Source organism: Panthera onca, chromosome C1, assembly GCF_046562875.1.
Source record: "Panthera onca isolate mPanOnc1 chromosome C1, mPanOnc1 haplotype 2, whole genome shotgun sequence".
NCBI classification, from domain to species: Eukaryota; Metazoa; Chordata; class Mammalia; order Carnivora; family Felidae; genus Panthera; species Panthera onca.
This window is the reverse complement of record NC_138346.1, coordinates 207,205,816-207,221,858: the sequence shown is the minus strand read 5'-3', so window position 1 is coordinate 207,221,858 and position 16,043 is coordinate 207,205,816. Positions and strand designations below refer to the sequence as shown.

At 61.1% G+C, this 16,043-nt stretch overlaps 1 protein-coding gene across 2 annotated transcripts; it reads left to right on the top strand.

Annotated features, from left to right (window-relative positions):
* Positions 1–3,503: 3,503 nt before the first annotated feature.
* On the top strand, positions 3,504–15,108 carry NBL1 (NBL1, DAN family BMP antagonist). Of its 2 annotated transcripts, none has more exons than XM_060625420.3 (4): positions 3,504–3,715; positions 11,848–12,036; positions 12,165–12,276; positions 13,643–15,108. In XM_060625420.3, exons 2-4 carry the CDS (start codon positions 11,867–11,869, stop codon positions 13,889–13,891), a joined length of 531 nt encoding a protein of 176 aa, XP_060481403.1. In that variant the 5' UTR covers positions 3,504–3,715; positions 11,848–11,866; the 3' UTR covers positions 13,892–15,108. The 2 variants fall into 2 exon arrangements, with proteins under 2 accessions (XP_060481403.1, XP_060481402.1); XM_060625419.3 differs by lacking the exon at positions 3,504–3,715 and adding an exon at positions 4,696–4,812.
* Positions 15,109–16,043: the final 935 nt, after the last annotated feature.

Genomic DNA, 16,043 nt, shown 5'->3' with positions numbered 1-16,043 from the left:
GGGGAGCACCCGCCAGGCTCTGTGCATCATGTGCGTGGCCCCCCGTAAGCCTGCGGTTGGGTACTGTGAAGATTCCTATTTCACAGATGATGAAACTGAGGCTCAGGAAGTGCATTGGTTGAGTTAAGGTGGGGAAGCTTTGTGCGAAAGCCTAGATGCGGTCCGGGGACCCTGACCCCCGCCTTCCCTCCGCTGTATACGAACCTGCCTAAAATAGCCTTCGATTGTCTGGAGCATGTGCTGTTTTCCGGAAACCGTGCCAAGCACTTTGCATCCATTTATCTCCTTGAGTCCTGGCTCCTTCACATCACAATCGTGCCTTAAACGGCACCTCTGAGCCATCTTCTGAGGCTTCTCCCATCCCATCACCCACCCCACCCCTCCGCTTGCTGAGTTCCTTGATTATGAGAAACCCCTTCATCTGCTTACTTGTCTCCGCTCCCTGTTGCACATCACAGGCGTCTCAAGGGCTGCTGTGTCCTCGACACGTCTGTGCCTGTGTGGCACACGGGAGGCCCGATAAATATTTGTTAAATAAATGAGTCCCGACAACAACTCTACGGAGTACCATGAGCTGCGTTTTACGGAGAAGGAAACCGAGGTCCAGGCAGGAAACAGCTTGCCCAGAGCCCCAGGGTCCGCGGGTGATGGAGCAAGGAGTCAGACTCCAGCAGGAAGGCTCCAGCAGCTTCCTCGATGAGCCCTCGCGGCCCCTCCCAGCTGCAAATGTGGAAGTGTGGACGCGCTTGGTCTTTATCTCCTAGAAAAGGGAGGGACCGTGCTCCTCCCGGGCCCCAGTACCAACCCTCTTGAGTGGGCAGGACTGGGAAGGAAGGCCTTGTGCTTGTTTTCACTCTCCAGGAGAGTGCAGAGGTTTGCACCCCTGTCGAGGCCAGGCTGACGGGATTAGAGGAAACAGCTGGCCCGAGCCCGTGCCCTGCGGGAGGGAGCTCACATTCCCGGGACTCAGGGAGGGAGCAGCTCCCCACAGCCCAGTCACATTCCAGGTCGGTCATTTTCTTGAGCCCAGATGTTTGCTAATGAGCTGGGGAGAGAGGCTTTCAGCCCTCTCCCCCAGCTCTGGGCCCCACATTACTCGGCCCCAAGAGGCTGGCCCAGGGCCAGCAGGCTCTGGCTTCAGGCCCGTGCCCTGTGCCAGCCAGGCCTGTCGGGGCAACTGGCACACTGTTGCCAACCAGGTGCATCTCCGTGAGCCCGGAGACTCTGACGTGACAGGTTCTGCCTTTCCTGTGGGGGCCCCGTCGCCCAGGCTCCCGGTGGGGTAGCATCCCCACCGCAGCCTGGTGGGGGGAGGCTCGGAGGCAGCCAAGAGGGTGTGGCAGGCAGAGGAGCACAGGCTTGGGACTTGTCGGGTCTGGGTTCAGGTTCGTCTTCGTCTTCAAGTCACATGTAGCGGTGTGACCTTGGGCAGGTCGCTGAACGTTCTGGGGCCTCGATTTTTCTTACCCGTTAAATGGGGATGACGTTGAGACTGGGGTAAGGATTCCGTACGATAAGGCAGGCCTCGTGCTTTGCACGCTACCTGGCACGTAGGGGCGGCTGTTGATATTACTGACAAGTCGTTTTCCAGACCCCCTGCCCACACTGCAGTCGTTCTGCGATGGCCAGTCTTCCCCAGACATGTGTGACTCGACACCAAGCCCCGTGTCCTTGATGAGGTGGTCGGGATTGGTCTAGAACCTCCCTGGGTTTGAGAGAGTGGCGGCTGAGCCGTCAAGGCCTTCTAACCCCAGGCTCTCTGTGTGATCAGATAATCTTATTGGGCTACGCAATTAGCTTCCCGCAGTGCCCGAGAGGCTTCTTTCGAAACGCAGGCATCCCCTCCCTGCCCTACCCAAGGTCTGCACTGAGAATGGTGGTGGCAATTCCTGAGTGCCTCGTGTGTCCCAGGCAGCGAGGCCAGGCTTTGTGGGACACGGTCATCCACCAGACCGTAGCTGGCCTCATCCCCTACTGTGTGATTTGAGCCACTCACTCGACCTCCCTCTAGGTTTTGCGTCTTTCTTCTGTAAAATGGGGACAACGATACTGTTGATCTTACAGAATTATCTTACAACGGGGACCAGGCACCCACCGAGGTGCTCAGTGTGTGTGAGCTAGCATGACTGTTATTGGACCTACAAATACACATTGTCAAGAATATGCATATTATATGCCGCATGATGGTTATTATGGTTGTTCTCCTGGGAACACTTACCTATGGCGAATCGAGCCAAATACAACAGGTGATCACTGCCCTCAAGGGGCCGGACCGTCTAATGGAGGGAAGAGATGTGCACTGATAGAGGTATGTAGTCCATGCTTCAGGATTACACCTGAGGAGGGAGAAGTTTATGCTACCTGAGGGCCTTGGAAGTCTTCCCAATCTGGTGCTTGAAGAATGCTTTTACCAGGTGAAAGGGGGAGAAGGGTACCCCGGGCGGACAGACCAGCATAAGCAGGAGCTAGGAGGCGTGCGGATGCGCCTGGGTTTGGACTCATCGCAGCACACCTCGGAGTCCCCAGCAGGCCACCAGCAGCCACCCAGGATGCTCTGCAACCTGGGAGACCGATCGGCCGCGAGCTTCCAGCCAGGCTGGGGCAAGATACTTGGGCACGCACAAATCTGATAGGAAAGCACGATCTCCCAGTCCCACGATTGTGTTCTGGGCCGTTACTTTCCAGGAGCAAAGCTGTTTTCTCGTTCCACCGAGAGCACACGGAATAGATAGGGCACGACCGCCACCCACCCGGGTGCGGACCGATCAGTTGGATCTCCGAGGCGGAGTCGCGCGCTGGGCCTGCGCTCTGCTCTTCCCGGGAACCGGACAAGTGAGTCTTTTCCCGGCGCTCCGGCGCCGTAGAGCCCACCTCCGGGGGCTCTCACACCCTTCTCCGCACGCTTAGACCAGCGCCCGAGCTGAGAGGAGGCTGGGCGGAGGGCGAGGGGAGAGCCGGACGTGCCAAGAGCCGGACGTGCCCCCGGGGTCGTGCCCGGGAGCGGATAGGTTGGGCGCACCGCGGGACTGTGGGGCGAGGGCGGTCGCCTGGAGCGCCACACTCTCGGAGCAAGACTGCAATGCCCGGTCCCCACAAAAAGGAACACCTCCATCTTTGTCACCCCGAGGCCCGGCCCGGGAAAAGTTGGGCGGGGGGGGGGGGGGGGGTGGGCAGTCGGAAAGCCGGCGGAGGGCGCACAGAAAGCCGGCGGAGGGCGCTTTAGGACGGGTCGGGGCGCCGGGCTCTCGGCCCCCATCCCCGGGGCGCCGGCCGGGGCGGCCCGAAGCTCCGCCGCGCCGTCGGGTCTCCGCGAAGGCCGGCCGCGGCTCGCAGGCGGGGACAGGGGCCGGGCCGGGCGGCCGAGGCGCCCCCTCCCGCGAGCCCGGAGGGAGCGGCCGTGCGCGCCCGCCCGCTCTTTCTTTTTCGCGTCCCTCCCTCCGCTGCCCCCGCCCTCGCTCCCTATTTGGAGCGGAGACACCCCTGACGTCGGAGCCGCTCGGCTCGCCGCTCCCCCGCACCGCGCGCCCGCCCGGGGCCGCAGACGGCGCGCAGCGCAGCCCAGCCGAGCCTCGCGGGGCCGCCGCCAGCCCTGCCGGCCGCCTCCCGAGCCTCCCGGGGGCGCCGGGCCTGCCGCCCCCGCCGCCCGCACGCAGCTCCGCAGGAACCGGCGGGCGCGCCGCGCTCCCCGCCCGCCGCTGCTGCCGCCGCGCGCGCGGTAAGTCCCGCCCGGGCCGGCACGCGGGCGCCCGGCTTCCAGAGGCTTCGGCCGCAGGGGCAGCGCCGCGCCCCCGGGCCCGCCGGGGCACGGTGCGGAGGCGCCTCCGGACGCCGGGGCCGGGGCCGTGGGCGCGGGGCGGCTGGGGGCACCGCTGCGCCCCGAGCCCGTCCCCGGACTCGCCGGGGGGGGGGGTGGGGGGGTGGGGGTGGGGGGTTCCAGTCCTTGCTGGGAGTTTCGGCGGCCGCGAGAGAAAGGGAGGGAGGTGCGTGGCGAGCGCACGCCGGGCGGGTCGAGGGCGGGTCGGGCCGCGCGGGCGCCGGGGCAGCGGCCGGGGTTCGGCCGCGGGGCTCGCGCGTCTCCCCGGCTCTGCCCGGGCCTCGCCGCGCCGCGAGCCGCTCCGCTCCGGTACGTCTCTGCCTCCTTTTTGTCCCTCTCCTTGTCTTTCTGTCTCCCCATCCGACTGCCTGTGTCTCTCGTCTCTCTGTTTCCGTCCCTTTCTTTCTGTTTCTTCTCCCCTTCTGCCTTCGTGTTGGCTCTCCCTGGGTTCGTGCCTCTCCGCCTTTCTGTTCTCTCTGTCTCTCCGTGCTGCCCCTCTGGGCGAGTCTCTCCATGTCTCTGCGTCTCCCTGATCCCCCACCCTCAAACTCCGACAGTCCCCCAGTATGGGCGGCACGAACCGCCCCCCACCCCACCCCATTGGGGTTCATGAATAGTTTCCTAGACCCGGTAAAAGAAGCGAAACCCTCCCCCTACCTTCCGCCTGCCCCCGGGGCCTGGCCTGGGTCATCCCCCTGGAATTGAGTCTGGGGCAGGGGGAGCCAGCCTTTCCGGGGGCTCAGTTTTCTTAAGAATTCCACCCCCGCGAGGCGGCCTGGACAACGGGGGCCGTGCCGCCGGCCACCTGCCCGCCCCGCTCCCTGGGCGGGGCGATTCTGATCTTTTACAAGCCGCAGTAAAGGGGGCGGCTGCCTGCCTTGGCGTGGCCAGGGGCTTGGCAGGCATCAGAGGAGAAGGGCACATTTTCAGGCTTTCTGAGGCCCTCGCCCAGCTGGAGGACACCAGCCTGTAACTACGGGAACCCCAGAAAAACAGAGGTCAGGGCTGGAGGCCAAAGGCTGGGCGCTGGTGGGGGAGGGGGGTGGGGAAGCAATTTGTCAACAAGGAGCCCCTCACCCTTTGTTACTGTGGAAACCATCAGCCTCCAGAAACTCCCCCAGATGCTGGGACTGCTTGGGTGTGGTTTGCCTGTAGTTGGGGCCAAAGAAAAGACGAGAGGAGCATTTCCTTGGCGACCCTTGCCCCTCTCCCCCCCCCCCCCCCCCCCCAGCCCCTGCGAGCTGGACCTCTTTCTCCTGGGCCTGCCCTGTTGGAGGGGTGGAGGGGGGAAGTAGGTGGTCTGCATTAGCCACGGATATATCCTCATTCTTTTGACGTGAGGTTTTAGACCGAGTCTGGCTCTTTCTCCCCACCCCCAGCCCCTAGGGTCGGTGGCTGCAGAATGGGCAGGGGTGCTGGTGAGGTCTGCAGTAGGACTTCTGCTGAGCAGATGTGCGGCCAGCCCTGCAGCAGCTCATTAGCATAGATTTGTTTTGGAGACAGTTTTTGGTCTGTGGGCAGGAGAGTCTGCAGGTGGGAGGGCCGTGGCCTGGGTGGGGAGGTTGGGGTGGGGTGGGGGTTTGTAGCCCGGAAGGTGGAGCTGCCTGGCGTGATGGAGGGGCAGGCCTTTGGGGCATGGGCTTGGCCCTGTGTGTCCACCCCCCGGACAGTCAGTTCATGGCCTTGCCAGCGCTGACGGCCGAGGGAAGGAAGGAAGCCACCCTGCGGTGAGATGGGTCATGGAGTCACAGTGGCCTTCAGCAACACGACGGAGCCGGCCTGTCCTTGAGGGAATCTGCTAAAATGGACTTCCCCAGGCCATGCTCCCCGTTGTGGAGGGTGCAGGTGTGAGGCTTACGGAGGCAAAGCAGATGGTCAGTGGCTCCGTCTGTAACTACTAAACTCTCCGCGCCCAGGCACACAGTGAGTCAACAGATGAGCTTGGGCCTGAGCTTGTCCTTGGACCCCAGAGCGGGCGCAGGGGAGCCTGCAGAGCTGAGCGAGGCTGGGGTCTGACGCAGCTTGGCGGGCCTCCCAGAGCGACCTTGCCAGCCGCACCTCTCACGGAAGTCCTGGAAGTCCCGGCAGACCTGCAGGGACTGCCCCACCCTCACCGAGTCCCAAGCCTAGGGCTGTGGCCACAAAGGCCACACCCTCTGCACCAGCAGTGAGGACAGCCTGGCAGCCATGCCCAGCCTGTTTTCTCCAGGAAGGGGTTTTAGGGGGCTGATCTCTCCAAGACCCTGTTCCTTCCGTCAGTGGCCCCCGGGGTGAAGGTCTGAGTGGCCTCTTCCTCTCAGCTCCCACCCTGGCTAGTCAGTGTGCTGGGTAGTGCTCCACAGTTTATAAAACCCTTTCTGAGCCATCATCTCGAATGGTTGAGTTTCCCCTAAATCCACTTTTACCCGGGCGGCTGCAACCCCGGATTTCGGTATTTTCAGGACCCGCCCAGGATCTGGTGGGAGGGGGTGGGGGAGAGGGGAGGGCGAGGGGCATCGTGTGGGAGGGAGGAGGGTGCGGGCAGAGTTCAGGGACCCCAGGCTAGCACTAATGGTGACCTCAGGATTTATCCCGTGGTGGCCACGCTCTCCAGACCTTTCCACGCACTGCTCAATCCGGTGCTCCCAGCTGGCCTTTGAGGCAGGTGTTATCGTTGTCCCCACTTTGCAGATGAGGACATCGAGGCACAGAAAGGTTAAAGCGGCAGAGCCAGGATCTGAACCTGGGTCTGTGGCAGTCGGTTATGGAGAATATGTTGTGGAGAACCCAGATCTTTCTCTCTGTGTGTGTGGACAGGAAAAGAAGGAGAGGGAGGGACTTGGGTCACCCTGTCTGATCAGTTTGAAAACAACACGCGACAAACCGCACGTGCTTGCCACGGGAATCGCGACGTCTCCCGAATGCTGAGCACCACAGTTCAAGCCTCCATCCGGGTCAGTTGGGGCCCAGAGTGGGAAGGGTTCCCGGAGGAGGTTCCGGAAGCAGGAGCTGAAGTTGGCGAGAGGCTTACTTTGCTACCAAGGATTTGCCAGCCCCGCCCTCACCTGCTTCCACACCAGGCTGCTTGCTTGCTGGGAACAGTGACACCAGGGGCCTGGGTGTGTGTGTGGCCGGTGGTGAGTGGACCATTCTACCCAGAAAATCCTCATGTGCCTGGCCTGAATGTTCAGACTGACTCAGAAGAGGAAACGGGCAGCCAAGTTTTCGCTTCTTATACAGAACAGACTCTTCGCTCTCTATAGTGTTTCCCAGGGGGTGTGGGTGTGGGTGTGGGTGGGCTGGAGGAACCCCTTGAAAGCCAGGCCCCTCCAGTGACTTGAGGACTTGATTCCAGGCCCTAGAATCCAGACAGCAGGATGGTGACTGCCGTCAGCAGTGCTGTTATGGGGGATCCTTTCCTGGGGAGTTTGGGGGGGGCCGTGGCTCCTAACCTGGATGGGCCTCAGAATCCTGTGGGAGCACTTGCAGATGCCCAGGCCACAGCCGGACCTGTGGGGTCAGAATTTCCAGGGCTGTGGCCCCAGGGCATCTGGGTTTTGGCAGACATCCCCGGGAAGATGCTGGGTTCTGGTAGGTGTGGAGAGAGAGGACCCCGAAGACCCTCCCACGAAGCCTATTCTTACTGCCCCACCCCCTGCCCTTCCCCAGGGACCTTCTGAACCAAGGATCCCCAGAAAAGCACTCAGCGGCTCCCCTCTGTTCGTCCACTGCCTTGTGCCTCAGTGTGAGAGATCTGGGTGCTCACCTCCTTGATCTGTGCCTCAGTTTCCATGGTGCTGGAATGGGTCAGCCATTGTCCCCTCCCTTCCCCCCGGGAGCTTCCTTTCTGTCTTGTTGGCAGCCTCAGATGTGTCCGGTGTTTGCAGGTCCTCTGAGGATCTGGGGGGTTTGGATTTGGGTGGCAGTGGGGTGAGGTGCCTCCATTGAAGCTTCTCCATGATGCTGAGGAAGAGTTGTATCCAAGGAGTCAGGGGTCGGCCATGGCTGCATGCTCGTCAGCGGGGGCGTCTCATAGGCGGCGGTGGGGGGTGGGGGGGTGTCTCGTGAAGGAGTGGGACTTGAACTCTGCTCTGAGGGGGTGCGAATAAGGATAAGAGACACAGCCTGCTGGGGCAAAGGCAGGAAGCCCCAGGCCTCTTGCCAGCTCCAGACCATTCCCTGGATTCCCTGGATGCCTTCTCTTCCTCTGTTCCTGGCTTTGTCCTCTGGGAGCCTTTCCATCTGCAAAGGTAGCTGGTGGTTACCTTGCTTCTGTCCATGTTCAAATCTTGGTGTTCGTAAATCCAAAGTTTGTAAGCTTAAATCTCTTAACCTCCCCGTGCCTCAGTTTCTTCATCTCTAGAACGGGGGAAATAGTAGTAACTATCTTGTGGAGTTGTCATAAGGACGTGTAAATGACTACGTGTAAAAGTGCCTCGAACAGTACGTAGACCACAGCACCAGCTCTTGCTACCGTGAGATGGGCAGGGGATGTGCTGGGCCGTTAGGGATAAAGCCTCCCCTTCTTGCCTTTGCTTGTGCGGTGCCCTCAGCCAGCAGCTCCCTCCTCTCCCCATCATTGGTAACTAACTGTCATCCTGAATTAAATCCAGAATCACAAATCTCTCCTTCCCTCCGCCCCAGCCATCTCTGACTGCCCGTCCGAATGACTACTTCCTCCAAGCCCATCTCCCTCGACCTCCCTCTTTAGGCTCTGAGTTCTGAGTGGGCGTAGGGTCTGGGCCCCCAGCTCCCCTGCCCTCGCCTTCGCCTCTGTCTCCACCCGCCTAGAAGGTGCTTAGTGAACTGAGTTTGACCTGCAGGGAACTGCATGCCTCAGTGGAAAAGCATTGCTTGGCCTGACTTGCTGGGGGGCCTTGGGATGACTCCTTGGTGGGTGCGTGGGGGAATCCCTCTTCCCACCCTGGCGTTCTAGGAGTCCCCTGACTTGTGGTGTGACCTTCAGGGAGGGAGGAAGAGATGAGAATCTGTGGGTGAGGCTCTCATCTGAAGAAGGAAGGTCCCCCTACTGTGTAAAAAAAATCAGCTAATTTGCTGCTTGAAAAAACAACAAAAAAGCATAAACCAACAAGAACAACAACAAACTCACTAGCAAAGAGCCCGACCCAGTGTGTGTGGGGGGCAGCAGGGGTTCCTGGGGGTTGGGTGTGAGAGTGGGCCGAGGGTGGGTGCGTCCTGATGACAAGTGTCTGTGGGAGAGGCTAGCCTGGGGTCCACCCTGCCCTGCCCCCCTGCTCCAGTGCCCCACCCTCTGCTGCCTGGCCCGCCTTTCCCTCGCTCTCCCAGGGGAAGAGGGCTGGCCCGAGCTGGGTGCCCGCTGATTGCATCCGCCCAGTCGTTCTCCCCAACAGGGCCCTGCTCCCCATCTTAGGGTTGAGGCCGGCACAAGCATGCAGAGAGATGAGCTTTATTTCTGGAAGTCACACAGGCCCTGGTGGGAGGGCCAGACTTGAACTAGGAGACTCCAGGGGCCCCGTGCTTGTGCTGTGAGCTGGGCAGTTGGCTGGAGATCAGGGCTGCTGGCCTGGGTAAGCAGAGTGTGGCTCCAGCCCCCTCTGAGGTCCTGGTTGGGCCTCGCAGGTTGGCTTATGGCACGACAACCCCCCCCCCCCCGCCCCACTCCTTCCCTTCACGCTGTGGGCACAGCTGGATTAGTTCTGGGCTATGTGCTAGAGACGGAGACTCACTTTCTGCTATAACTTGGCCCTAATAACCAGTCCCCATGCTCCAGGCCCCTGACTCCCAACAAAAACTCACCCTTGCCCTGTCTCCCAATAAACTTTGCTTTATTAACCCCACCCCCAATCACAGCTCTGCCCCCCTGTAGCCTGGTTCCAGCCCATGGCCTCCATTCCAGCCCCCACAACCCCCTCACCAAACTGAACTGCAAAGCAGACCCAGCTGGGCTCCAGGCTGCTTCCAGTCAACCCCAGTCTCAACTCCCAGTGAACACCGCTCCCGGCCCCAGTCCCCTCCTGGCCTGGACCCGATCTTCCTGAGGACTCTCCATAGGGTCAGGTATAGGACAAAGTCCCCAGACCTCTCTGAGGTCTCTGAGGGGCTGGTCCAGCCTGGGGAGGCCTAGGGAGCTCTGGCCTCAAGTGGGCCTCCAGGGCCCCCTCGTGGGCCTGACTCAGAGGCCAATTCCCTGGACATGGGAGAGGACCTGGTGGGGTCAGGAAGCCTCCTGGATGTGCAGCTTGTTGAAAAATTAGTTCGGTTGCCAGTTAGGAACAAGCCCATTCTGTTTTGTTGGGATGTGGTTGTACTGAAAACATGGGCTTCGCTGCCCATCTTATGAGTGAGACCGGAAATGCGTGGGTGAGAGCTGGGGTCATGACACAAACACATTTGGGACGGGGCAGAACACCCTTCCCCCTTCCCCACTGGCTGGAGCAGGGGTCACCCAGGCACTGGGGTCCAGTGACATGGGGCTTGTCTCTCTCCTCCTGGAGACCTCCGGCAGGGAGAAGGGGCTGAGCAGAACTTTCTGGGTGGAGACAACAGATCGAACAGCCCTGCAGCCTGGCCCAGGCTCTCCGAGCAAGCCCAGTGGAGCCAGCCCACCTAGGTTTTCCCTCCTCGGGGCACTTCCGGGACACTCCCTCCCCCTTCCTGGGCTTTTCACCAAGGACCTGCCACTTTCTGCAGGAGGTGGGCTGAGGGTAGGGTCGTTCTGAATGCGATATTCCCCTCTGGTGCCTGGGGGACAGCACCTGGCCCCTGATCCCGAGTCAGCCACCCCCAGGCCCCTCTTGGGGGTGCCTGAAGACACCGAATCCGGGACCGACTGAGCTGGACCAGTTCTCAAGCCCGGCTCCATACCAGAAGCACCTAGGGAGCTTCCTAGAGGCTCACTCTGATCTAGAACCTCACCCCACAAGCCCCCAGGGGATTCTCATGCTCCACCAGGTTTAGAAACCAGTGGTCCAGGGCATTTCACTCATTTTTTGGACGGGGACGCTGAGGCCTGGGTGTCCAGGGTCGCACAGGCACGAGCACTCCTGGCTCCCTGTCCAGTGCCCTTTCTCGTGTCCTGTCCCCAGAAACCCCCTTGCAGGCACTGACCTCGTTTCCTAGCCGCTCTGAATCCTCCCTCGTCCACACGTTTGGAGGTGGGGGAGAGGGCGAAGTCTACAGAAGATGAAGTTGGGGAACAAACCCCGGGAGAGCCCCCTCTGAGTGGAATCCTTCAGACACACGCTGCCCTGCAGCGCCATCTTCTGGCAAATTCTGGTATTACTGTCTCCTTCCGTCCAGTTTACAGAGAGGGTCCAGCGCTTGGCTTGGCCTGCCTCGGAGGTTGGGATGGAGCTGGGAGACGAATACACATTCGTCTCAGGGCTTGAGGCTCTGGTGGGGCAGCCAAAGAATAAATGGTCTGGTCCAAGGTTAGCTGTTTCACCCGACGCCCAGCCAGCCGGGGCGGCACCAGACTTCACGGTGACGGACGAAGGTTTTCCTGGTGGCTGACCCCCGGGGCGGCATGCCCAGGAGACGTGCTGGGTGGCCAGCCCCTGGAGGGCAGGCGCTGTGCGGGCAGTCTTTTGTGTTTCCCGGAGGGCCCACAGCATCACAGCAAGGAGGGAGCTAACGCTTGCTCAACACTCACCACACGCTCGGAGACTCTGCGTCACGTTGGGCACTCGTCCTTTGCCATCCGGTCTCACCATCCCCATTTCTTAGATGAAGAAACTGAGGCACAGACATAAAAGGTGACTTGCTCAAAGCTGCACAGTAAGTTGGAAAAGTAACGCACGTGGAGTGAGTGTTACCTGCCAGCCTCACTGCCGAGGGCTTTGCAGCTCGTCTTTGTGACCCCCGCCCCATGCACATCTATCAGCAGCCCCATTGTCGAGGTTCAGAAAGGAGAAATAACTTCTCTGAGGTCGTGCTTCGCTGGTAAGCGGTAGAGCTCGGATTTGCACCCCGGCAGTCAGGGGTCAGAGCCCATGCTTGTAACACCACCGTCCGCTCTGCCCACGGCCCGCTGGGCCCTGCTGGCCTCACCTACTGTCTGCGCTCCGTTCCAGGGCTCTAGAGGCCACGGGCATGATGCTTCGGGTCCTGGTTGGGGCTTTCCTCCCCGCGATGCTGCTGGCCGCCCCACCGCCCATCAACAAGCTGGCACTGTTCCCGGACAAGAGTGCCTGGTGTGAGGCCAAGAACATCACCCAGATCGTGGGCCACAGCGGCTGTGAGGCCAAGTCCATCCAGAACAGGTGGGAACCCCGGGGGTGTGAGGGGAGTGGATGCGTCCAGAGGCCCGGAGGGAGGCGGAGACAGGGCTGGCCGCCCGTCCCTGCCTCCGCCATGGTGTCTCGGGCGCCGTGACCGTCTCCTCCCACAGGGCCTGCCTAGGACAGTGCTTCAGCTACAGCGTTCCCAACACCTTCCCACAGTCTACGGAGTCCCTGGTTCACTGTGACTCCTGCATGCCGGCCCAGTCCATGTGGGAGATTGTGAGTATGGCTGCCCGCCCCTGCCCAGCCTCCCCGCAGAGACTTCCCGGGCCTTGGCCCCAGTGCTTATGAGTAAGGCCCCACTGTGTGCAGAGTCCAGGGCTTGTGCTGGGGATACACGTGTGGTCCTTGCCACGTGATGGCTTATGAGTCTGACACCAGCGTGTACAGGACAAGGGATCTCTTGAAGCTCCATTCTGATGTCAGTCACATTCCGAAGTCCTTTTAGTGGTTTCCCATTGTCTTAAGATGAGACCGAACTCCTTGTCGTGACCCACAGTGCCTGGCGTGGCCTGGCTCACCAGTCTGTTGAGCTTTGGCCTCTCTCATTTCCTTTACTAGCTCGACACTTGACATCAGTGTACTTTCTTTCAGTCTCTCATGCCTACTCTTCCTGCTGCCACCACAGGGCCTTTGCACATACATGCTCTTTCCCCTGTTTGCTTCTCCTCCTCACCCAGTTAACGTCTGTTTATTCTTCTGCTTGTGGCTCAGCAGCGTTTTCTCGGGGCCCTATCCCACCGCCTTGACCGCTGTGTGCCTCTGCTTTGACTCCTGTCACAGTTTCCCATCTGCATTTGGGTGATTTTGACAAATCTGTTTCCCCCACTAGACTCTGAATTCTTTGAGGAATCATGCCTGTCCTTGTGTCCCCAGAGCTGGCAGGGAGTAGGTGCTCCGTGGAAGGAAGGAAGGAAAGGAAAAGGAAAGGCCGTTGGAAAAGTGTGACCTTAGGAGAAGAGCAAAACCCTGGAGGGCTCAGTGGGGCTGACCTAGGCTGGGCTGGGGGTTTGGGATTGGGCTCCTCGAAGAAGTGATGTCTGAGCACAGATCCAGAGGTTGCGTACAAGTTAACTGGGCCAGTTTGGTGCGGGTGGTAGGGGTGGGTTAGGCAAGGACCTTTCAGGCAGAGGGAACAGCATGTGCAAAGTCTCAGATCAGGCAGCTCAGAGTTGGCGGTGGGGAGGGGCTCAAGGTCAGGGGCAGAGAGGTCAGCTGGAGGCAGCCTGAGGGCCCTGCGGGGTCTTAGTAAGGAGTCTGAACTTTTCTTTAAGTGCACTGGGGAGCACTGAGGGGAGTTTTAGGCAGGGGCAGGCCCTGTTGGGTTTTCCCCTCAGGCCTCTGTGAGGGAATGGTAGGGAGGCGGCAGGACTGGGTGTGAGGAGACAGGTTGGGTGGGACCTGCAGGGGCTCACCCCCACCCCCAGTGGAGGGGCCCACAGAGCTAACTGGGGTATCTCGGGTGGGCTCAGGGATTCTGGGGTCTCTGGGATTGCTGGTCCCGTGAGGAATGTTGCCCTCGGGGCCTCCCTGCCAGCCCCGGGCCTTTGGAAATATGTCTTCCCTTCTCTCCTGCCCTCCCCAGGTGACCTTGGAGTGCCCCGGCCACGAGGAGGTGCCCAGGGTGGACAAGCTGGTGGAGAAGATCCTGCACTGTAGCTGCCAGGCATGTGGCAAGGAGCCTAGTCACGGGCTGAGTGTCTACGTGCAGGGCGAGGACGCGCCGGGCTCCCAGCCGGGCACCCGTCCCCACCCCCACCCTGGAGGGCAGACCCCTGAGCCCGAGGACCCGCCCGGGGCCCCCCATGTGGAGGAAGAGGGGGCTGAGGACTGAGGCCCCAACTCTTCCTCCCCTCTCGTCCCCTGCGGAATGTTGGGTGTCACCCTTGGGGGAAAGGTGGGGAGAAAGGCTGAAGCCCCCCTTTGGCACTGGACGGACTTGGATTCAGACTTGGACTTGGAATGCTCTCTGGTTGCCGTGGAGATCCGAGGGGAGGGGTCGGGGGCCAAGCTGCACAATTTAATATATTCACGAGTGAGGGGAGGGAGCAGTGGATCTTCAGGGTTCTTTTTCGGAGGGCGGGGGGTTCTCTTCCTTTCTGCCTCCTAGTGATGTGCCTTTGGGAGGGGGAGGAGGTTGGCCACGCTGCTGAGGTGGGTGCGCGGTCCTCACAGCCCCTAGTGGGGCCCTGAGTCCGGCGGGGGCGGGGGGGGGTGCCTTGCCAGGAGCAGCCTTGAGGGAGGGGCTGGGTCCAGGCTGGGGGGACCACAGGAGAAGCTGGAGCCCCACAGCCTCTCCCAAAGGCCTCCCGTGCCCAGGGCAGCTGCTCCCAGGTGGCACCGAAGTGGCCCTCCCTCGATGGCGTGCTTGGGAGTCAGGTCTGGGCAGGACCCTGCTGACTCATGGCCCTGGAGCTGGGAGCCAGGCTCTCTGGGCCTCTCTGGCTTCCTTGGCTTTCCAGAGGGTGGAGGGAGGCAAGGAAGGAGCCTTCCTGGGCCAGGGAGAGGGGAGGGCTCCCCGACCATCACCAGAGTGTCCCTCCCTCTCCCTCTCCCACTCCCCCACCCCCACCCCCACCCCCCCAGTTCCAGGTCCCTCGGAGAGCTGGTGGAGCCAGCCTTTCCCCTCCTGGGGGGCGCTTTCTAAATATCTGACGGTGGGGAGGCTCCAAAGAGGGACCTGGGTGGGGTGGACTCTGGCTGAGCCTCAAGAAACTAGGGAGAGGAGGGGGTGGGTCCTTGGTGGCCAGCGTCCCCATAGCTCTCCAGCAGCTCTCCACCCATCACCTCCCTCCCAGCTGCACTTTAACCCAGAAGGGGAGTGGGGTCCTGGGGACAGGGCAGGCGGGCAGTGAGGAGTGCCCCTCGGGACCCCTTCCCGCCTGTGTCTGCTCCTCTGACCCCAGGGCGGCTGGTAGCTCCCCCAGCCCCCTGCCTGGGGGTGCCCCCGGCCCTCACGGCTGTTCCGACAAGAGCTTCTGGAGCTTGTAACCAGCAGATTGTTTCCCTGACGGACCCTGAGTTTTCTCATGAATAAATTCGTTCAATGCTTGTGTTCTCTTCCTTACTAGGGGTGGGGGTGGGGGCTCTGCTGACCCAGGGTACCCCAAGGGGCCCTTGCTGAGGCCTAGGGGGAGGGGGTCAGGCTGCACAGTGAGCCCCCCTCCCCCAGCACACCCTCCCTGCGGGCTAGTGACCCTCTCACTTTCCTGCCGTGTTGTGCGCTGTGGCTCCTGCTTTCCTGGCTCCCACCTCTTTCCTTGGGCGCCCACTTCTGGCCTTGTATATATGTCTTGGGTGGGCCTCCAGACCCCGCACTTCCAATCTTGACCTTGGTCCCTTGGGCTTGCCTCCCGTCAGCCCTCTTCACCCTCACAGTGAGCCAGCATCAGCCCTTTCCTGGACCCCAGCCTAGCCCGGCCCAGAAGAAGGGGACAGAAACAAAGCCAGTGGTTCTAAATGAATATACGAGGTGGGGTGTTGTACCGACTACGTGCCAGGCTGGGCACCTGACCGCCTCACAATGACCCTATGGGTTTGGTATCATTGCCCCCCATGCCATTTGGTCCCCCCACATTCTCCATTGAGACACCGCGGAGCTGGTGGTGTGGGTGAGGACTCTGACCCTTTCTTCCTCACACACATCGCTGTAAACACCATGTACCAGGCAATTTACATATATTATTTCTAATCCGTGGAAAATCCTCCTTTTGCAACTGAGCGCGTGCGTTCATGCCCCGGGAAGGCTGTGCCCAGGCTGGGAGGCAGCGGTGCCGGGAGTCTAACCTTGCGCCCTCTAGCGACAAGGGCTGTGTACTACACACGTGGTTTCCCCAGTGGACACAGCCTTCCCTTCTTGGCTGCTCCGCGCTGTTGTGTACTTCCCAGCTCCAGGACGTCGCTCCTTGCAGTTGTTTGGACATACCCATCCATGGGTATGACCTGGACTTGGATTGGAGAGAAGTATACCTCCTGTATGCAGACTT

Bases quoted from the DNA above. Each gene is read 5' to 3' on its own strand.
- NBL1 (XM_060625420.3), top strand. From the start codon at position 11,867: ATGATGCTTCGGGTCCTGGTTGGGGCTTTCCTCCCCGCGATGCTGCTG. The intron at 12,037-12,164 runs GTGGGAACCCCG...CTCCTCCCACAG, and splicing joins GCCAAGTCCATCCAGAACAG to GGCCTGCCTAGGACAGTGCT. The intron at 12,277-13,642 runs GTGAGTATGGCT...TGCCCTCCCCAG, and splicing joins CCCAGTCCATGTGGGAGATT to GTGACCTTGGAGTGCCCCGG.